The sequence below is a fragment of the Mesoplodon densirostris genome, chromosome 4 (assembly GCF_025265405.1).
Source record: "Mesoplodon densirostris isolate mMesDen1 chromosome 4, mMesDen1 primary haplotype, whole genome shotgun sequence".
Classification (NCBI taxonomy): domain Eukaryota; kingdom Metazoa; phylum Chordata; class Mammalia; order Artiodactyla; family Ziphiidae; genus Mesoplodon; species Mesoplodon densirostris.
In genome coordinates this window covers 78,386,308-78,409,621 of record NC_082664.1, presented here as the reverse complement: position 1 = coordinate 78,409,621, position 23,314 = coordinate 78,386,308, and the positions used below count along the sequence as shown (strand labels likewise).

The window sequence follows — 23,314 nt, the reverse complement described above, 5'->3', positions numbered from 1 at the left end:
TTTCCCAGCTGTGGACCTCAGAGCACTTATCGAATATTTAATTCTACCTACTTTTATGGAGGGAGTTGCCTGTCATACCAAATGGTAGGCAAATGAGGTGGGCTTCAACACGCTACACTAGTCACACTACTGGTTATCTTGAGTCCTCTGTTAAAACGCTCCTACATTGTAATCAGTAGGTTAGGTGCTATTAAGAACCACTGATCTCACCCTGGTCTCCTAGTTAAAAACTTGGTAAACAGATTGGAAACTGACTAAAGACTGGCTACAATAACAAGAATAATATTCAGTAAGAAGGGGAACCACTGAAGACTTCTGAGATCATGAGAACTGTATTTTAAAAACATTACCTGATAGCAGCAGAGTACAGAATGGACTGAAGATAGGAAGTAGATGGAGGCAGAGTGACTTGTTAGTAGGCTATTGTGGTAGTTCAGTGAGAGGTAAGGACTGCAGTGGTAGAAGTGGGAATATAAAGACAGCGTTGAACAAAAGAGATTTCAGAGGGAGACCTGACTGGCCTTGATAGCTGATGAGATATGAGAGGCAATCAAGGAGCCAAATACGGCCCTGAAGTTTCAAGACTAAGAAACAGGGGGGAAAATGGTGTTATCATTAAGTTATTAATGATATGGACTATGTCCACTTACCCTGCTTTACATGGCACTCAGCTGAGCACAGGGAGTGTATAATGGTTGTAGTAATAAAAGAGGTCCGTAGACGGCTTAATAATAAAAATTTTATAATAATCTATCAACTTACAATAAAATTGAGAGATGTGGCTGGGATACACAGATAAGAGGAGTTTAAATTAAAGGAAGACCAGAACGTTCTCAGTATAATGGAGAGAAGAACTGGAAAGAACACCCCAATTTCTGGGGAAGAGATAACGGATGAGACTACAAAACAAAACGAATACCTCTTACCCCCAAACAACCACCAGCTTTGTTTATTGGTACCACACTGGAGTAGCACATCACATTTTCTAACATATTTTCTGTCACAACACTAGTGTTATCGAGTTCAAATGGTTTGTATTCTGAATTTTTTGAAGTCAGGGACTGTATCTTCTACTTCCTACAGAAGTCTTTCCTTGTAATTTTGAGTACATCATATTACAGATATAAGCAGTGAATAACTGACACTAAATAACTGAAAATCCTTTAGATTTTAGTATCAAAATAATCTCCCCTGTTGAGATCATGAGTCTTTCCCCAGTACGTATTCTTTCTTTTATGCCCAGATAGGTTAAGCATGATACTCTTGAGCTCTTGCAATGTTCCAGGTGATCTTCAGGGGCCAACTCAGGACTTACACAGCAGCAGCAGATAAGGACAATTGCAAAGGCCTGCAGAACTCCAGCTGTGCCCACCACCCATGTAAGGCGTAGAAACAGGATCACTCCAAAAATATTTTGTAGACATGGGAGGTAAACACCCATGAAAGTACCCATTTGGGGGGTCTGGAAAGAAAGATGTTGACAAAAGAAAAAAATCATGTAGTCATCTAGAAGAGATGATTCATCCTTTTACTTTTATATAAAAACTTGTACCCTATCATTTTAATTGCAAAGCAGAGATGATATGTTTAAGCAGTATTTTTAAATAGGCACATATAAAATCTCCATCTTAACAAATGTTTATCACCATACGTTTTATTATTCCTAGAGATATACATTTTAACTTTACATAGCTCTCCACATATATTTACATAAGCACCTGATCACAAATAAACTTTTAAGTGCATCCCCAACAATTTAAAATTTTCTATTCTTCAGGCCAATAGCTTTTTCTTTAAAAAAAAAAAAAAGGATAATGATTTGATGGAATTCCTTCAGAATTTGGCATAAATCTTTCATAGTAGTTGGTAAACATAGTTGATAAAATACATCTGAGGGTCGTTTTACTCCTGAACAACCAGAAAGCTTACTTGTAATATTCTTCCATATTTTCATGTTGAGAAAAACTGATATTTGGTCTTTGAAAAACCCAACAGCTTCACAACAGAAAGATGGCATCAGTAGATGGGCGTGGACCCTTTTCTTCTGAAGTGCTATTCCCTCTCCCCGGAATGCCTGTCTCCCAGCTACTAATTACACAGCTCACTCCCTCAGGCGCCTGGCATATACCAAGCGTTCAATAGTTCTTGAGCACAGAGTGATGCCCTGGACATTTCCTCCTTTCTTATATACGGGGCTCTTTTTATTTGTCCTTGTTATTCCAAGGCCTCACCTTGGTGGGCTTCTTTTTCCCTTCAGTGATGTTCTCTGCCTCTTCATGTTCCTTTGCTCCTTGCGTCAGGTTAGTGTAATTGGCCAAGCGGCTGAGGAGAGAAGACACTTTTGGTCTGGTGTCCATTTCTTCCTATAGAGCCAGAAATAAGAAAGAAAGAAATATTGAAGAACACTGGGAATAAGCATCAAAATGATCCCTCTACCAGAAAACTGCAAAGTAAATAAGAAAAAATTTCACAGGTAAACATTTTAAGAAAATTTATCAATGAGACTTTATTCTCCCCCCATATGATAATATGTAATCAGGGCTACACACATTCTTATAAAATTCTGAAATGAAAAGCTTTATGATTCTTTCTAATAGCTTAACTTTACAGAAAACACAAAACCACACTGGCCCCTACAGACAGCTGTAACCTCATAAAGAACACTGATAACATAGTCTTTAACTACAGTACTACTAACAGTCTACTAACATTTATAGCTATTATTTATAGCACCAAGCATGGACAGGTCAATGAAAAACTTTTGTGACTGAATCAAATATTCACCTCAGACCTTTTCTTGAAGGAAGTTAAGAGAAAATATCATTTATAAAATAGGGACACTGAGGAAAGTGGCACTTGAAGCATTGTCGAAAGTAAGACAATGCAGTGCTGGACTAAACCAGGCTCCTTTCAACAACCAGGACACAGATCCCCTCAGAGTCCATGCTACCTTAGTCGGATGAGACATTCAGGTCCTCTTAATCCAGCAGCCTGCTTCCTACCCTTATTTTTGGTTAGTAGTTCTAAGGTAAATGACATTCATCCCAAACAGAGAGTTGAAAAATTTTGTACTTAGTAGATTATTACAACACAGAGATTTAAATACTAGTTAAATTAGACAGCAAGGTTCTCCACATGCCTGTGATGTCAACATTCCTCTTTATTTCATAGAAATTTGACTCAATGGTTATTCATTAATTAGCAATAATTAGATTATACAGATTAAATCAACTACAATGACAAGCTATAGTAAGTACTGTATTTTAACCATTAGTTATTAAATTATCCAACCTGTACTGTTTTAAAACTAAATGGGGTGGAAAACAGCGATCTTGAAATTTCTGTTCCTGAAATCTCTGCCCTAGTTTTCTCCCAAATATTACCTCAAAGAGTGCCAAATTTTTATCAAAATATTCATCTCCTTCTTCATAATTGGAATTGTTAAGATAAGCATTTCGAGCTTTCTTATGTCCATCATCTGGAAAAAAAAAGTAAATCAAGTTAGTTTCTCATTGGTACTGAAGAAGCATCAGCACCAAATAACTGCATGTTCCCCCTGTAATAACAGAACCCATTTTCATATTCAGATTTTCATATGAGAATGGCAGAACTCAATCAGCATTGCTTGAAGAATGTGACTCCCTCTTGAACAGGAGCAAAAGCAAATTTCTAAGAAGTAAACATGGGTCACTCCTTTTCTTAACAATATGAAGACCTCTGGAAACACTATTCGTTTAAGATCCTAGCCTATAGAGACCCTACTCTTAATGTCACCCAAATCTAGGATGAAAAAAAAAATCACTGAGTACCTGCTCAGTGTACAACACTGCTAGACAAGGGCTACTTTCCACACTGTTGCTGTGGATAATGGCAATAAAAGCCCTCTGCCTTCAGGGCTATCTGACCTTTTATAAATGACACTTTTGTACAAACATTTGCCACCTATCTTTTTATGTTAAACGAGGCACCCCACAAGAATTTGGTGAACCCGCTATGAGGAAAAAAAAAAGGAGAGTGAGGTTGGGTTCCCTAAAACAGTAGAGTTTCTGTTGTTTGAGTGCTTTCTTAACTTTGGTTCTTTATTGTAAAAGTTACATAGTTCTAATTGTCTGGCAGAAGAGAAAGAGAGAAAATTTTAAAAATTGTGTAAATGTCATTAAAAACTAAGATTTTAGGGACCTCGTTGGTGGTACACCAACGCTTCCACTGTAGAGGGCACAGTGAAGCGTGGAAGCGTGGAAGATTCCACGCTTCCACCGTAGAGGGCACAGGCTCGATTCCTGGTCGGGGAACTAAGATCCCAAATGCCGCGCGGTGCGGTCCAACCCCGCCCCCCCAAAACCCTAAGATTTTAAATATTGAAGAAACAGAGGTCAATACAAAAATTAAAGAAATTAATTTAAAGTCCTATAACCTTAAATATGTAAGATGAGCTTGGGAAATAGCCAACAAGCTATCAAAATAACTGAGTCATGTCAAAGGACAGAAGACCCAATCTGAAGGGGTTCCCACTGGCTAAAAATGGGATAATGTGAACATTAAAATATATATAATGCAATGAGGGCTTCCCTGGTGGCGCAGTGGTTGAGAGTCCGCCTGCCGATTCAGGGGACATAGGTTCGTGTCCCGGTCCGGGAAGATCCCACATGCTGGGGAGCGGCTAGGCCCGTGAGCCATGGCCGCTGAGCCTGCGCGTCCGGAGCCTGTGCTCCGCAACGGGAGAGGCCACAACAGTGAGAGGCCCGCATACCGCAAAAAAAAAAATTATATATATATATATATATTATATATATATATATATATATAATGCAATGAATTGAAACGCAAGTACTTGAAATATCCAAAATGGTATGTAAAAAAAACTAGTCCCCTTCGCAGAGTTGCTATATTTCACAGTAACCAGTTAAAGAATTTTTCTTCATTATAGAAACATTCTGGCGAACAAATGCAGATGGAATGATATAATTAGAAAAAAATCACCAATTTTCAACCCCTAATAAAATAATGGTTATGAGCAGTGATCATCAATGGTTGCTAAAACCATTAGGTGAAAAGCTGAGGCATAACCCACTAATCAACCTGGAACCCACTGATCAACTTGGATCAATCTTAACATCACTAAAAGTGGGACAACACAACCTTCTAATGTAATACAATGAAAAATACACTGTGCAACTTATGACGTACTCTTACCCAAAGAATGGAAGCTGAATCTTACCAAGCCTCTAAATGTAACTACCAGTTCACAGAAAAAAAAAGGAGGAACATATTAAACATCACCACAAAGACGTAGTCATCAAATTCAGAATGTGGAAGATTCCACATGACAAATAATCTGATTTTGTCAACAAATAAATGGCATAAACGAAAACAGGCGAACTCATAAATTAAGAGACTTAAGATGACATACCAAATCAATTGCAAGGTGTGAAACTTGTTAGAATCCTGACTCAAACCAAACGTCAGGAAACAGTCAGAGGAATATGAATATGGACTGGTTATTTTTTTTTTTAATGGGTAAGTAAAATCATATGATGTCTGGAATTTTCTTTAAAATATTCTGGGAAAAAATTTGGTGAGGGCTTGAAAACAGATCTGCAACATTGCTGAAGCTGGGTGGTGGGTTCACGGAGGTTTATTATGCTATTCTATTTACTTTTCTGTACCTCTGGAAATTCCCATAATTAAAAGTCATAAAAAGAAATGCAATTATTTTCCTCTCTAATGCTTCCAGAAAATTCTAAAGAGAATGACACAGCTAAAAATTATCACCACTTTTGAATAATTCATTTATTCAATTCGATAAGTATTAAGTTCTCATATGTTGGGCACCACAACAGTAGACAAGGTAGTTAAAGACTGTACTTTCATTGTGCGTTTACTGAAGTCACAGAAGACAGAAAATAACTTAAAAAAAAGTGATAAGTTCTGTGAAGAAAATGAACCATGTACTGGGATAGATTATGACTGGGGATGGGAAGGACAGACAACTTTTGGTAAGATCTTTAGGGTGCTGGTAAGCAGGCTCTCCAGAATTAAAAAACATATATACTGATTTATAGTATTTGCCAATTTCTGTGGTGCAAATACTTACACATGCTAATTCAAACTACTAATGTGAAGTCACTGAACGTGGTTTTGGGAAGAGATGCACGCAATTGGCTCTCATGAGCTGGTACGAGCTAGCGGGCTGCAGCATACCCTTGGCACAGGGTGGTCAGGAAAAACCTGCTTTTCAGGCAGAGAGACATCAATTTTAAAAGATCCTAAAGCAGAAACAATCTTAATGGATTCATAAAACAAAATAGATAACATGGCTGAAATAGAGCTAGGAAAGGACAGAGTGGTTGGAGAGATAGGAAGAAGTCAGATCATGTAGTTAGCAAATGGATGGCTCTTCCGAATCCATTTATTGAGTAGTCCCTCCTTTTGCCACCGACCTATTCTACATAACACCACCACCATGGGGGCTGGGGCCGGGGAGAGAGTGATGTGAGAGTGTATTAATGTTATTTCCCTTACTGGGGGGGACAGGGGTATAGACATCATTTTTTCTTAAGTAAGGGATTAAAAAAGAAACAAAAAGTGGAAAAAACTGCAAACAACTTAGGGTGACAGAATAGTTCAAATATATCAATAATACCAATAATTATAATAAGGCAAACAGACAAGATTTACAAGTTAAAACATGAAGATTGACACACTGGATTAAACAACAAAATCCAGGCATATAGTGTTTACAAGAAACATAATATGCACACACAAAGGCTGAAAGTAAAGGAAAGAGATATATCAGGCAAATACTAACCAAAATAAAGCTGACACAGTTTTATTATTATCAGATAAATTTTTCTTTGAGAAAAACTTTATTAGGGATTAGAGGATAACCATATAACAGAAGACTTAATTCACCAAGAAAGTATATAAATTTTAAACATACATCTATTGTTTATAGTTATCTCTTTCTGTGTAACAAATTACTCTTAAATTTAGTGGCTTAAACAACACATACTTATCATCTCAGTTAGTGGGAGCTAGGAATATGCGCATGGCTTAGCTGGGCCCTCTGCTTCAGTCTCCTGTCACGGCTGGGGTCTCATTGGAAGGCCTGGGGAAGATCCTCGTCCAACCTTACTTACATAGTTGGCAGGAATCAGTTTTTTCAGGCTGTTGGTCAAGGGCCTTTCTCAGTTCCTTGCCACATGGGACTTTCCATAGGGCAGCTTATAGCATGGCAGCTGGATTCCCTCAAAGCGAGCCATCAAAGAACCAGAGAGGGAGTACAAGACAGATGTCACAGTCTTTTTGTAATCTCATTTTGAAAGTGACATCACTTTTGCCATATTCTAATAATTAGAAGGAGTCGTAAAGTCCAGCCCTCACTCAAAGGAGAGAGGATTACACAGGGCATGAATACCAGGAAGAAAGGATCAACAGAGTCGGTCTAAAAGGCTGCCTAGGGAGTTCCCTGGCAGTCTAGTGGTTAGGATTTGGCACTTTCACTGGTGTGGCCTGGGTTCAATCCCTGGTCAGGGAACTGAGATCCTGCAAGCCGAGGCGCAGCCAAAAAACAAAAAACAAAACAAAACAAAAAAAAACGGCTGCCTACCATATCCACCCATCCATCCATTCATCCACCCACCAATCCATCCATGCCTCAAAATATTTGAGGCAAAAGGGACAGAATTATACCAAGAAATTAATAAATCTACCATCACACAGGGAGATTTTTAGCATACTTTTCTCAATAATTGATAGATGAAGCAGACAAAATAGCAAAGGTAAAGAAATCTGAATAACACAATGAATAACCTTGGCCTTAATGGAGATAGCATTCTGCATGCAAAATTAGAGACTATACATTTTAATCGAACATACGTGGAAATTTTACATATGGAAAGTTATCATGTACTAGATCTTAAAGACTGAACAAATTTCAAACAGGTATAATATAAGCCATGATCTTGGTGTATAACAACGAGTTAGAATTTAATTACAAAAAGATAAATTTAAAAACGTTGTGAATTTAGAAATTTAAAAAAACCCCACACACTGCATGGCAATTCAAGGATCAAGGATTAAAATACTTAAAAATTGAATAACAATGAAAACACTACCTATTGAAACTTGTATGATGCAACAAAAGTAGCACTTCAAAGGAAAGTCATTGCTTTAAAATTTTACATTAGCAAAGTAAAAAGAATAAAAATTATATGAGGGTTTCCCTGGTGGCCCAGTGGTTGAGAGTCCACCTGCCGATGCAGGGGACATGGGTTCGTGCCCCGGTCTGGGAGGATCCCACATGCCATGGAGCGGCTGGGCCCGTGAGCCATGGCCGCTGAGCCTGCGTGTCCAGGGCCTGTGCTCCGCAACGGGAGAGGCCACAGCAGTGAGAGGCCCACGTACCACAAAACAAAACAAAAAAAATTATATGAGCTATGTACCTATTTTAAGAGGCTAGAAAGGAGAATAAATCCTAAGACAATAGAAGGAAAAAGATTATGATAACTATACCAGCTGTCTTTTGGTTAAATGTCTTTTTCTGTCTCTCAACTTTCCATTTTTCCTGGGTCCTTATGCTTTAGGTGGATCTCTTGTAAACAGCAAGCAGCTGTGTTTTTAAAAATCTGACAATCTGTCTTTTTAATAGTCAAGTCTATCAATCTTAGCAATTGATATATACAGACTGAACTCTACCATCTTTTTATTTCTCTTTGGTTTTCTTTCTCTATGATTCATTCTCATTTTCTCTCTGGATTTTTTGGTTTGTTTTCCCTCATTCCATTTCTTGTCTCTCCTCTCTTGGAGTTTCCACACTCTATTTCTATTCTTTTAGTCAGTTCTAACTCTCTCCTCCTGACTTACATAATACTACTATCTGACGTTTCCAGGAGTCTTTTTTTTTTTTTTAACTACACAAATAAGAAGACACTGAAATTATTTCAGACTGACAACACTGACTTGGGTCAAGGTCCACATTTACCATTTCATTTGTTCAATATTCTTTGTTACATTTCAGAATACTAGTCTTCTGGGATCATTTTCCTTTTACTTGAAGTACATTCTTTAGAATTCCTTTAGAGGAGCATTTCTCAAACTCAGTGCTATGAAATTTCAGACAATATAATTATTTGTTGTGGGGGATTGTCCAGTGCATTTTAAGATGTTTAAGGGCATCCTTGGCCTCTAGTCACTAGATGCCAGTAGCATCTCCAATAGTGACAATCAAAAATGTCTCCAAACATTTCCAAATATCCCTTGGGGGACAAAATTGTCCCTAGTTGAAAACCAAGAGTTTAGAGCAAGTCTCACGGTAAAAAGCGTTGTTGGCTTTTACTTAACTACGATTGTCTGTATTTTCCCCTTAATCCCAAGTGTCTTGCTACACACAATTCTAGGATAATAAAATTTTTGCAAATACTTTAAGACATTATTTGTTTTGTTATCTGTTTGTTGAGAATTCTATCTTTCTGTCGTTCCTTTGATGATCTGTTTTTTCTCTCTGCTGCTTTCAAGATCTTTTCTTAGGTGTCCTGCAGCTTCATTAAGATACATCTAGGTGTAGTTTTCTTTTTGTTCACAAACACCCTTCACCTGTTTCTAATCTACTATTTAACTCCTTCTTCTTTTTTTTTTTTTTTTGCATATGTGGGCCTCTCCCTGTTGTGGCCTCTCCCGTTGCGGAGCACAGGCTCCAGACGCGCAGGCTCAGCAGCCATGGCTCACGGGCCTAGCCGCTCCGTGGCATGTGGGATCTTCCTGGACCAGGGCACGAACCCATGTCTCCTGCATCGGCAGGCGGACTCTCAACCACTGCACCACCAGGGAAGCCCAACTCCTTCTTATTTATTTATTTATTTATGGCTGCATTGGGTCTTCACTGCTGTGCGAGGTCTTTCTCTAGTTGCTGCAGTGGCTTCTCTTGTTGTGGAGCACGGGCTCTAGGAGTGTGGGCTTCAGTACTTGTGGCACGCGGGCTCAGTAGTTGTGGTTCACAGGCTCTAGAGCACAGGCTCAGTAGTTGTGGTGCACGGGCTTAGTTGCTCCGCGGCATGTGGGATCTTCCCGGACCAGGGCTCGAACCCGTGTCCCCTGCATTGGCAGGCGGATTCTTAACCAGTGCGTCACCAGGGAAGCCCTTTTTTTTTTTTTTTTTTTTTTTTTGCGGTACGCGGGCCTCTCACTGTTGCGGCCTCTCCTGTTGTGGAGCACAGGCTCCGGAAGTGCAGGCTCAGAGGCCATGGCTCACGGGCCCAGCCGCTCCGCGGCATGTGGGATCCTCCCAGACTGGGGCACGAACCCATGGTCCCCTGCATCGGCAGGTGGACTCTCAACCACTGCGCCACCAGGGAAGCCCTTTTTTTTTTTTTTTTAATGTAACCATACTTTTAATAAAATCCCACTGAACACCACCATGCATGACGCATTGTGTTAGAAGGTGAGACTATAACATGAAACAAGATGGTCTCTGCCCTCAAGAATCTTCCAGACGTGGGCAGGCACTAATTACCACAAATGTAGTGGCTTAAAGCAATATCCATCAACTTCCAGTCTCTGGTCTGGCATGTAAAGAGATTAGAAGTCTTCACTCTGTCCTAACCAGTAAAAAGCTGAACAAACTAATCATCAAATCTTCTTAAATCTAGCAGAGAATTGAGGTCACAGGGCAAACCGCTGAACCCAAAATTAGACAGATGGGCAGATACAGAGTCAAAACTTACTGGAGCAGAAACCTCTTTGGGAACCAATGCCTGGGTAGGATACTTTGCTGCCTGCCAGAAAAAAAGCTCTGGTTTTAAAATTCTCATGTGAGGGCTTCCCTGGTAGCTCAGTGGTTAAAGAATCCGCCTGCCAATGCAGGGGACACGGGTTCGAGCCCTGGTCCGGGAAGATCCCACATGCCGCAGAGCAACTAAGCCCGTGCACCACAACAACTGAGCCTGTGCTCTACAGCCCGCGAGCCACAACGACTGAAGCCCACGTGCCACAACTACTGAAACCCGCGCGCCTAGACCCCGTGCTCTGCAACAAGAGAAGCCACCGAAATGAGAAGCCAGCACACCGCAACGAAGAGCAGCCCCCGCTCGCCACAACTAGAGAAAGCCCTCGCACAGCAACAAAGACCCAACGCAGCCAAAAATAAATAAAACAAATTTACAAAAAAAAAAAAACTCATGTGTTTCGGTTCAGATCACCCAAATAGTCACCATTAAAAGGCCAAACTATCTTTTAACATAATCTAATCATGGGAGTAAAATCCCTTAAAGTAACAGTTCTATAGGTTTGGTAGGAAACCTTGGGGCTGTTTTATAATTTCGCCTACCACAACCATGATGGCAGGCTGATAAGATACCTTGGTAAAGGGAGGTCTGGTGGCTTCTTTTGACCTCCTTAATAGTAGAGAGTACTGAGTTTGAGGAAAGAGGTTTTAGGATGAAGGAATTTGACTGATAGCGTTATGGGCTCAGCTGTCTGGGAATTAGAGCAGAGGAGGAGGAATTTGGTTTGAGGTTCTTTTGGGTAAACTGGGCAGAAAAACCACAGGTCAAGGGAGATAACAGGCTTAACTGATGGACCACAGAATGTAGGCCAGAAATAGAAGACAGAGAAACCTGGAGTGAGGGAGAAGGGACAGGAGTTAACTTGCAGGGGCTACAATGGACGGAGAGATTCTCGTTAAAGCAGAAAGTGGAGAAAGGCTTTAGTAAGAGGTTAAACATTTAGATCAGTGGTTCTTCAAATCTGGTCCCCAAACTGACAGCATCAGCATCATCTGGGAACTTGTTAGAAATGCAAATTCCACAGTCCATTCCAGAATTAGTACAATAAATCAGAAATTCTGAAACTAGGAGTAGGGCATGGGAATCTGTTTTAACAAGCACTCCAGGTCATTTTAATGCACCATAAGCTCAAGAATCATTGATATTATTCTTTCATATTGTAATAGAATATGTTTATCATGAATCGGGCTCCAGCAGGAGAAAGAAAGTTCCTGGAAGGAGAATTTTCTGCTGCATGCTGAGCTAGAAATGCCAAGGATAAGTGTAAGGCACTGCCTGAATTAAAAGGACTTAGGGTTTTCAGGAAGAACAAGTCCTGGGCCATTCCAGCCAATTGTGTTATTGAGATAAACTTTCCAAGGCCAAGACTAGGAGCTGTTACTGAGGAGAACTGGGAAGGAGTCAGCCTGGCCCACATCGGTTATTCTTTAAAGAGGGGGGAATCCAACCCCTAGGAAAAAAGGTAGGAAGTGGGGACAGTGAGTTCCTGGGACCCTGAGCGATGAAAACAGCAAGAGACCCTGGTGGAGAGGGAAGACACTTGCTCATGAGCAAAATCTGGCTCCACTTTGGCTCAGCAAGAACAGACGCCCTCTCCTAGCTGCAGGCACCATCCCAACCTGCTGAGCTGCCTCAGCTGCAGCAGTCAAAGCCAGTTCTCGTGTAGGCTGTGCTTAGCCAACAGGATGAGAACATATTTGGGGATGTGGGTAGCTGACCCAGTACAGTAATTCCTGTACCCTTATAAGTTTTCTGAATCAATTATTCTGGGAATAATAATAATCATGGGACAATGGCAATAAGTGCTAAGGAAGTTAAAGACATGATTGTTCATTGTTATTATAGGGTGGCCCTTCCCCCTAAAAAATTCCACCAAACATGACAGGGATTTATGAACTCAAGACTTCTCTGTGCAGCAAAGACCAACATGCTTTTACACTGCTGATTTAAAAAATGAAAAAAACAATGCAGACAAATGTGTATGGTATGCTAGTATTTGTATTAAAAAAGAGAAAAAACATTTGCTTGTGATACACAAAACGTTTCTGTATGACTTCACAAGAAACTGGTAAAATGGATAGCCATTGGGAAAGGGAACTCAGTACCTGGGGAAGAGAAGAGGAAAGTTTTTCATGATTAAACCTTATATACCTTTTATAATTTTTTTTTTGACCGCACCTCATGGCTTGTAGGATCTCAGTTCCCTGACCAGGGATTGAACCTGGGCCACGGCGGTGAAAGCGCCGAGTCCTAACCACTGGACAGCCAAGGAATTCCCCTTATATACCTTTTAAATTTGGACCATGTAAGTATATTATTATGATTCAAAAATAAATGAGTATTTTTTAAATAAATAAAATAATGAGCTTTTATCCTTAGCAACAGAGGAAAGTCAAGCCTGAAATCTAAGGGCATTAAGTAGCCCCACCATGGAGGGTAGAAGCTGTGGCAGCAGCTGGAAGAGCTTCCTCAGAGATTCCCTTAGTCTGGCCACCCTGCCAGAGGCATTTCTAAGGAATCAGGACCCACAGTGATCTGCAGGGAGGAGAACAATGAGAAAAGCTTTCCAGCCTGAAATCAGCCGCTGTCCAGAGCTAGCACCTGGCAAGATACAACTCACTCTCCTGTGGCGGTCACATCTTTACTGGAAGGTAGGTGAGAATTCACACCTGTGACACCAAATCTCCTCCCCTCTTGGTATTTCTCTCTCCTCTTCCTCTCTGATTCCACAGTCCTCTGATCTTTGGCCACAGTGCTTGCTTTTTGGGAAGACGGTGTTGAACAAGTCAAGCTCTTGTCATTCTGAGTCTGAACTCTCATTTGACTTAGACTTATGCTTTCGTTTTTTCTTCTTTTTCTTATGCTTTCCTTTCTTCTTTTTCTTGTGTTTCTCTTTACATTCTGAGGAACTGGAGCTGCTCTCATCTTCATCTGATGTTGAATCCTCCAGTAACTGTTTTAACTGTTGTATCCTTACATTCTTTTCATGTCTTTTATTCTCTCGTATGATGTCATACATGGGATCTTCATGTGCTACTCTGAACTGTTCTAACTTTTGGTTGCCTTTGATTAAAAACAAAGGGCATTCTTTGTCGCCTGTTTGGTGACCATATCTTTTACAGCACCAACACTGCATGACTTTGACTTCTTTCCCCAGTGGCATCCGAAGTCCTTTGGTTGGTGCGTGAGCCACAAATTCCCTGGCATGTTCATTGCCTGGGACATCTGGTATACAGTCTTCTGGCTTAGTATCATCTTCCTTGATAAGCCCAGGAGGAGGTTTTTCATAAAAGGACTCCAGGTGCTTGAGCTGCTGCAGCTGCTGTGTGTCGTGCCGCCGCCGCTTCTGCTCTGGAGGCTCCCATGGCCGCCGTGCGCCCCCGGCCCCCGAGTCGTCGCACCCAGGCTGGGACGACATTGCGGCCCCGTGCGGGGCCGCGAAGCCTTCATTTTTAAAATATCAGCAACGATTTGTTTTCCTTCGCTTTAAACAGTCTTTCATTCCTGAGTACCATACTCATCTTCCTGCATCCTTCATCGATTTAGACATTTAATAGTGTTATATCCCAGACTCAACAGCACTTCATCCCTCTCGAGGGTTACAGGAGGAAAGGAGGCCCAGCTTCAGCATATTACTTCCCTGCTGTTCAGTAGCACTATATTATTGTTGCTATAAAAATCTGACTTTATAACCATCCTGCCCCATCCCACTGCCCGCTGGTCTAAGCCACCTCCTCACAGCTCTGGCTTCCGTTGCTGCAGCCCTGGAACCTCTATGTTTGGGGCTTCTCTAACTACCCTAACTTTCAGACACTTTGGTTCTGGAGGTTTCTGGCCCAAATTCCACTTGCTTGCTTGAATTTTGGGGGGTGTGGGGGGGGTGGAAGAATGTCCCTGGAGACTTTGCCTGTATTTATGAAACCAATGATGCCCTCCAGATTGTCTTACCCAGGGTCTACTTGTGGTGGTGTTTTGGAATGGGAGGGTCCAATAGAGCTTCTGGTCAATTAGGAAAGGTCAGGGTTTTCTAGGCAAGGAGCAAATCTCTCATCAGAAAGGCATGGATCAATTCTTGGTCTGAATATCTTGGAAATCATGCTGCTTCCGATGCACAGCTTTCAGAAGTCTGGGTCACTACTCTGACCCCAGGAAATCCCAAGTGGAATGGAAATTCTGGTTTCTGAATAGCAAATAACCTTTACTCTGCAAGAACTAAAAACCAAACCCATATCCTAGGTTTGTTCTAGAATTATCCAGAATCCTAAGATTCCTGTGGAGGATACCTACTGAGACTGGCCCAGTAATGCTTTGAATTAAACAGCCCACCAGATCACTACTGTGCTCCTTTTTTTCTCATTTTACCAACCACATAATGCTGATATTATTGGGAAACTTACTGGTGTTTCACTGTACAATTCAAACAAAAACTGATAGGAGTGCCATTGGCTCTATTGAAAATTTCAGATTTCCATTTGCTATGGCATACTTTTTTTGCAAGCTGAAAAAGGGTATACCAAATGTCTTGCTCTTTATAAGCATTTTATTGTTGTGGTGCTATTATTTCTATAATGTTGCTTTTTTTCAATTACCACTTACGCTACAACTTGGGCTTAGCTAAGATAAACCTCAGATTCCTCCCTTAGACTCCTGAGCTTGTCTAATGGCCTTTGTTGGTCTGAGCTAGGCAGAACAAGAGCAGTAAGTGTACTTAATCTCCTTTGGCACAGGTTTGGGTCTGAACTATGTGACTAAGTGAACATGAAAGGTTGTCTCAAATGTTATAAATTATGTTTTTGATTTTTAGTTTGAATCAAAAGCCAAATAAGAGGGCTACCCTGGTGGCACAGTGGTTAAGAATCCCTCCAATGCAGGGGACACAGGTTCAAGCCCTGGTCCGGGAAGATCTCACATGCCACAGAGCAGCTAAGCCCATGCGCCACAACTGCTGAGCCTGTGCTCTAGAGCCCGTGACCCACAACTACTGAGCCCATGTGCCACAACTACTGAAGCCCGCGTGCCTAGAGCCCATGCTCTGCAACAAGAGAAGCCACCGCAATGAGAAGCCCGCGTACTGCAATGAACAGTAGCCCCGCTCGCCGCAACTAGAGAAAGCCCACGTGCAGCAACGAAGACCCAATGCAACCAAAAATAAATAAATATATATATTTTTTAAAAAAGCCAAGTAAGAGGCACATGTTACAACTGGTTGCTGTATCTCTCAATTAAGTCTACTGCTTTCTCTTTTTCTTGGCAATTTATTTGTTGAAGAACCTATGTCATGTGTTCAGTAAAGTTTCTGATGGTCTCCATTTTAATGAGCATCCATGTAATGTTGTTTAACATGTTACTCTGTTTTCTTCTATTTCCTATAAATTGGTAATTGTGTCTAGAGGCTTAACCACATTCAGTATTTTTATGGGGGAGGGAGGAAAACACCTTCAAAGTGGTATTTTGATCTTCCATCAGGAGGTACATGTCAATGGTTACCCATTGGTATAGTTAAAGACAAGATAAATACTTCATTCTTTCCTTTTAGACTGATTCTCAGAATAATAAATTGGTTCACTAGAATACTCCAATGGTGACCAGTTTTTTATGAACTCATGAATTTAAATACTGGATATGTTTCAAATCAAATCCTTTTTCTGCATCTATTAAGATAATTATATGATGTTTTTCCTTCAATATGTTAATATACTAAATTATATAAATTGATTTTTTTTTTTCGGTATGCGGGCCTCTCACTGTTGTGGCCTCTCCCGTTGCGGAGCACAGGCTCCGGACGCGCAGGCCCAGCGGCCATGGCTCACGGGCCCAGCCGCTCCGCGGCATATGGGATCCTCCCAGACCGGGGCACGAACCCGTATCCCCTGCATCGGCAGGCGGACTCTCAACCACTGCGCCACCAGGGAGGCCCTATATAAATTGATTTTTAATGATAAACCAACCATGTATTTTTAGCAGAAACCCAACTGGTCACAGGAGTAATTTTTAAAAATACAGTTGACTCCTGAATAATGCTGGGGGTTAATTGAAGTATAACTTATAGTTGACCCTCCGTATCTGAGGTTCCTCCTCTACATCCACAGGTTCAACCAACCAGGGACTGTACAGTACTGTAGGATTTACTATTGAAAAAATACAAGTATAAGAGGACCAGTGAAGTTCAAACCCACATTGTAAGGGTCAACTGCATATTGCTTGATTCAAATTGCAAATATTTCATTTAGGATATTTGTATCTGTGTTCATAAGTAAAATTTGCCTATACTATTCTCATACTGTCATTGTTAAGTTTTGGTATCAAGGTTATGCAAGTCTCAAACTGAGTTGGGGAGTGTTTACTTGTTTTTCTGTTCCTTGAGAGAAACTGTCAAGAGTGAAATGATTTTTCCTTGAATGTTTGGTTAAAATTGTAAAAAGGCCAGGACCCACTGTTCATTTGCTTGCTTGCTTTCTAAAATGTTTTAAATTGATAATTATACACACACACACACATAAAAGTTCATAAATCATAAGCCTACAGCTTAATTCTTTATCATGACTGAGTTTCACCCTTCTATACATCTCCTCAGCCTGACCCTGAGTTTTGCAAGAGATCTGATGAGTCAGTGGGAACAGTAGATATATTAAAATAACTTCACTCTGCTGACAGGAAAAGAAAAGCATTTAGAAGGTTTAAAAGATCCTATTATAAACTCCCTTCAGCAGGCAAGGCAACTGAAGCAGTTTTTCCACTACTGGGCCAAATTATCCTAAATGAGGTTTTTACAGAATCTGGCAAGATTTTAATTCAAGCTACCAAAGCTTTTTCTGAGGAACTATAAGATGATTAGAAAATCTAACAAAAATTATCTTTCACTCTTTTGCAAACTCCATATTTTAAAAAATAAACCAGTAAGGGGAATTCCCTGGAGGTCCAGTGGTTAGGACTCCTCACGTTCATTGCCAAGTGCATGGGTTCAACCCCTGGTGGGGGAACTAAGATCCTGCAAGCAGCGTGGTGTGGCCAAAAATAAATAAATTAACTAAAAAATAAAATAAAAATAAACCAGTAAGGATTTTGAGGCTGTAGTTAAATGTACTTAGGATGGGAGACAGAGGATGACAGTTATTAACAGCATGAGAAAAAAGGAGAATATAATTTGACTTAATGAACCTAGGAGACAGACAGGGTAGCAGGATGAACTTACCTAAACTGGATAAATCCCCAGGTTTATTTAAAATTGAATGCAATTGTAGGTTGCCAAATGAGATTAATGTCTGGAGTAGTCTCTTTGTAAATACTAGGGTTTTAAACTAATACTGACTGAGAGAATTCTTCACGATCACATACTATTTCTTTTTGCCTACAATTAGTTAATCTACTATCTTTTACTACAAGTGCTTAATTGGAAACAAAACCCAGCTTAGTAACACTGGAACAGTACCAACTCCACTGACTGTCCATTTCATTAACTAAGTCCTTCCCTCCCTCCATTACACACGTGTTCCTGCTCAGACGATGAGCCACCCTCCAAACATCTCTACCTATCAGGCATGTATCAGAGAGAGAAGCAGTTTAACAGTTTAGGGGGAAATCTACCAAAATCTTTCGATGAAATCTTAACCATTCCTGGTCCAAATATGAAATTTTTATACAGAGAAGATGAATTTTGAACAGTTTAAATAAACTATCCAATATAAAAATATAAAAAAGAGAATAGTGACAGCCTCAATACCACAAAGCTAAGACCCTGGTGATCACAATTCTAGCTACATGTTCATGTCAAACCATTTACTTAACAAATATTTATTGAGTGCCTAAGGTGTCAGTGTTCCAGCACATAAACTCACTCAAAGGAATGAGAATTAAGACCAGAAACTTAATTCCTTAACATAGAAAGAGCAAAAAAGGAGTATCCCAGTTTCTTCAACTAATACTCTGAACCTATAATAAGCAAACAAGTCAAGTACTTTCTCTATTTTGGACTTTTTGATACCTTATATTTCCCACAGCTGCTTTGCATATATTCTAACCATCAAAAGTTCAACAATGCATAAATCAAAGTAAACTTCAAATCAAAAGACAGACACATAAAATAGCTGTTAATATATTTAAAAGTACTTAATTCACTCATAATTAAAGAGGTACAAATAAGAACTAGAGACGCCATTTTCACCTACTAGTTAAAGAAAAAATTTTAAGATGATAATATCTACTTTTGATGATAGGGAGCTGCATATGCTTCCACATTCTTCATTGGTGGGTATAAGTTGATATATCTTCTTGAAAATATATATATATCTTTTGACTGGGGAATCCCACTGTTAGGAATTTATCCTAAAAATATACTGGCAATGAGAATGCAAGGATATATGCACAAGATATTCATTGCAACATAATTTGTAACAGTAAAACACCTTGAAATAACTTAAATGCTCATGAATAAAATTACAGTGTAGGAATAAATGAAATTCTATTCTACTACAAAGACATGAGGCAAATCTTTATGTACTGATATGGGATGTCCAAGATAAAATATTAAGTGAAAAAAAGGAAATCACAGAACAGTCTGTATAGTATAACTCCACTGATAGAAAAAGGAAGAAAGATAGTCATAGTATATAATATAAAAATGTGTAATAAAAAATTTCTGTAAGAATTCACAAGAAAGTGTCAATAGCAAGTACCTTGGGGGAGTAGAAGTGAGGTCGTGGGGAGAAGACATAGTTTAGAAGACCCTTCCTTTTTTTTATATGTACTTTTTGTATTGTCTGAATTCCTCACCAGAGTATGTTTTATTTTTATATTTAAAAAACTCATCAGTTCTGAAATGTGGAATTCTTGTCAAATTACAAGCTTAGTGCAATTTAAATAAATGATACCTAGAAGAAATCAATTCATTTCCATAATTTATTTCACAGATAAGGACTGGAACATCAATTTCTTTGGCTCGCTGAATGTTATGCTGTTTATGAAGTACTTTCAGGAATGAAAATGAAGGTGATCATAAGATATTATAGAATATTATATCTTCTTTTCAAAATTATCTGGAAAAAAGAAGCTCTAACTCTTACAGACCTTTTTTTAAACCATAGACCATGTAAAATTACTTTTTAATGTAACTAAATTGAGTCTTCACAATCAACTGCAGAAGTAGATTCCTAAAACTTACCAAGTTGGGAATAGAAACAGCAAGAAAAAAAGCTGAGGATTGAAAAGTAGAAAATGGGTACAGAAAATAGAATTAGAGAAGGGAGTAATGTCTCTTAGTATAAGCAGGAAAAGGGTGACTTTAGAGAGAGTCAGTTCCCACAGGAATACTATACCTAACAGCTGGCTGTGTTCCCCTGTGATGGAGTTCTGACTCGGGTCTGAAAAACAAACAATTGAAAAGAAAAGAAAAATGAATGACCAAAACAAATAATTTCTTAAAAATCAGCAACAAAAGTCAACCAAGGAAATAAGCAAAAAAAATTTTTTTATGATGCTCAAGAAACATTAATATAAGGATATTAAAAATAGAACTATTATAAAAAATAATTCCACAGCTTCCTCAAAAAATTAAACAACAGGTTTATCATGTGACCCATGGTATACACCCAAAAGAATTGCTAACAGGGACTCAGATACTTGTACAACAATGTCTACAGCAGCATTACTCACAATAGTCAAAAGGTGGAAATAATCCAAGTGTCCTCCAAAGATGAACTGATAAACAAAATGTGGTACAGATGGTCTCTGACTTATGATGGTTTGACTTAAGATTTTTCGGTTTTATGATGGTACAAAAGCAATATGCATTCAGTTGAAATCATACTTTGGATTGTGAATATATACACACATATATGTATACATATATATATACACATATGTATACACATATATACTTTTTTTTTTTTTTGGCTGTGCTGCACAGCATGCGGTATCTCACTTCTCCAACCAGGGATCGGACCCTTGCACCCTGCAGTGGAAGCACAGTCTTAATCACTGGACTGCCAGGGAAGTCCCTGGATTTTGAATTTTCATCTTTTCCTAGGTTAGTGATTTGCAGTACAATACTCTCTTGTGATGCTGGGCAGCGCAGCGAGCCACAGCTCCCAGTCAGCCAGGCAATCAGGAGAATAAATAACCATTACAACCGTTCTGTACCCATACCACCATTCTGTTCTCTACTTTCAGTATTCAATAAATTACATGAGATATTCAACACTTTGTTATAAAATAGTCTTTGTGTTAGATGATTTTGCCCAACTGTAGGCTAATGTTAAGTGTTCTGAGCACGTTCAAGGTAGGCTAGACTAAGCTATGATGTTCAGTAGGTTACGTGTAGTAAATGCACTTCGACTTAATATTTTCAATTTAGGAAGGGTTTATCAGGACGTAACCCTACTGTAAGTTGAAGAAAATCTATATATACATACAATGGGATATTATTCAGCCATAAAAAGGAATCAAGTTCGGATACATGCTACAACATGCATAAACCATGAAAATATCACACTACAGAAAATAAGCCAGAAGCAGAACAAATACTGTATGATTCCATTTATATGAAATACCTAGAAAAGGCAAATTGGCAAACTTATAGAGACGGAAAGTAGGTTAGAGGTTACCGGGGGCTGGGGAGTGTGTGTGGGGGGAATGGGGAGTGGGATGTTATTACTTAATAAGCTGTAAAAAAACCTCTAAAATAGAACTGGAGGATATAAAATGGCGAGTCTCATCCACGTGCCCTCAGGAAGACAAAACTGAACTAAGAGGCTCATTTCCCATAAATGCCTGATTTATAGAAACAAAATCTTCTCAGTTGATGGGGGGTTGATCAGAGGTTGCCTCATATCAAACTTGGTAAGTTTTGCCAGAAGCATGAACAAGAGATGGCCCAGGTTGGGTTAGTCTCACAAAATGGGCTGAATTGAGCTTTGTTTGTGTGACTAAACTGATTCTGTCCGCTCAGGAAGTTTTCAAGGCTGGTCTCTGTTTGTTTTTGATTTTAACTGACTCAAACTGAACTCTCCCCTCTTTACATTCCCTGCCCATAAATACAACCTACCCCAAACTTTCACCGGACTCACCTGTAGCTTGCTACATACAGTTTGCTTGTCCCAAATTGCAATTCCTCTGCTATTCCTGAATAAATTCATCTTTTCCAGCTTGCCTCAGTTTACCTCTTTATTTAGGTCAACAGAGAACAGAGTTTCTGTTTGGGGTGATGAGAAATTTTGGAAACAGTGGTAATGGTTGTACAACATTGTGAATATAATTAGTCACTGAATTGTGCACTAAAAAATGGTTAAAATGGCAAATTTTGTGTTATATATATTTTATTACAATAAAAAGTTAAACAAGTAATCACATAAATTTGGCCAAGCAATATTAGTTCCATAAAGTAGAAGGATGATTCAGGGCCTATGACATGAATTACATTTTCTTTTTAATGACAAAGGAACATGTGGCCATAGCAGTTGCAAGCCAAGACATAACGAAAGCACTCATTACTACTAGCAGATATGTTCTGATTTGACTTTAAGATAAAATGACTAAACTGGCTTTTATAAATATCTCTTTCTTCAGTAATCTATAATAAAATTAGTGACAATAAAACAAGTTCCTAATCCAGGAGATACTGACAGTCGCCATTTAACGACCAATCTCTTGCTTATTTTAAAGGCTTGGAAAGCATTAAGGGCTAAATATGGAAAAGACTCTGAGCTGCACTTTCCTCAAAGAGTAAATCTCGGGCTTCCCTGGTGGCGCAGTGGTTAAGAATCCACCTGCCAATGCAGGTGACACGGGTTCAAGCCCTGGTCCGGGAAGATCTCACATGCCATGGAGCAGCTAAGTCCGTGCGCCACAACTACTGAGACTGTGCCCTAGAGCCCGTGAACCACAACCACTGAGACCGTGTGCCACAACTACTGAAACCCGTGCGCCTAGAGCCCGTGCTCCTCAACAAGAGAAACCACCGTAATGAGAAGCCCATGCACTGCAACAAAGAGTGGCCCCCACTCGCCGCAACTAGAGAAAGCCCACGCGCAGTAACAAAGACCCAACGCAGCCAAAAATAAATGAATAAATAAATAAAATTTTTTAAAAAGAGTAGATCTCTTGAGATACTGAGGATTACATCTAGATTCCTTGAATGCATTTAAGGAATAAAAATAATTTTAGACTGGGGGTCTATGAACAATGCGGAAAAAATTACATCCTCATTTTCACTAACCTCTAATTGAAGTTTAGTATTTTCTCCAAATATGATGTAGGCAACAAATTACATAAAAGTACCAGTGATTTTGTCAACAACAAATATCTGATATTTTCCTAACACATTATAGTTGTTGCATATATCTCATAATATCTTTTAGGTTCCACACTACTTTGAAATTATGGTAGTTATTAGAGGGGCTGCTAGCTTTAAGCAGGTTTAAAGACTGCCAAAGAGGTCCAAGATATAAAAAAGATTAAAAATTACTATTTGAAACAAAATCCAAATAACATTTTCCGTGGTGTTTCTAAATATAAAATATATAAATATATATAATTAAATC

The 23,314-nt window shown here is 39.4% G+C and overlaps 2 protein-coding genes across 3 annotated transcripts in view; both read right to left on the bottom strand.

Annotated features, from left to right (window-relative positions):
* SLC12A6 (solute carrier family 12 member 6) overlaps positions 1 to 23,314 on the bottom strand; it is an 88,099-nt gene that overhangs the window by 23,928 nt on the left and 40,857 nt on the right. For both annotated transcript variants that reach the window (XM_060096546.1, XM_060096547.1), the window contains exons 2-5: positions 20,093 to 20,137; positions 3,384 to 3,478; positions 2,232 to 2,363; positions 1,316 to 1,462 (exon numbers count right to left, since the gene is read on the bottom strand). In XM_060096546.1, the coding sequence (XP_059952529.1) occupies positions 1,316 to 1,462; positions 2,232 to 2,363; positions 3,384 to 3,478; positions 20,093 to 20,137 (419 nt within the window). The remainder of the gene's footprint in view (positions 1 to 1,315; positions 1,463 to 2,231; positions 2,364 to 3,383; positions 3,479 to 20,092; positions 20,138 to 23,314) is intronic.
* On the bottom strand, positions 13,579 to 14,199 carry LOC132489359 (retinitis pigmentosa 9 protein-like). The gene has a single exon (XM_060098270.1). It carries the CDS (start codon positions 14,197 to 14,199, stop codon positions 13,579 to 13,581), a length of 621 nt encoding a protein of 206 aa, XP_059954253.1.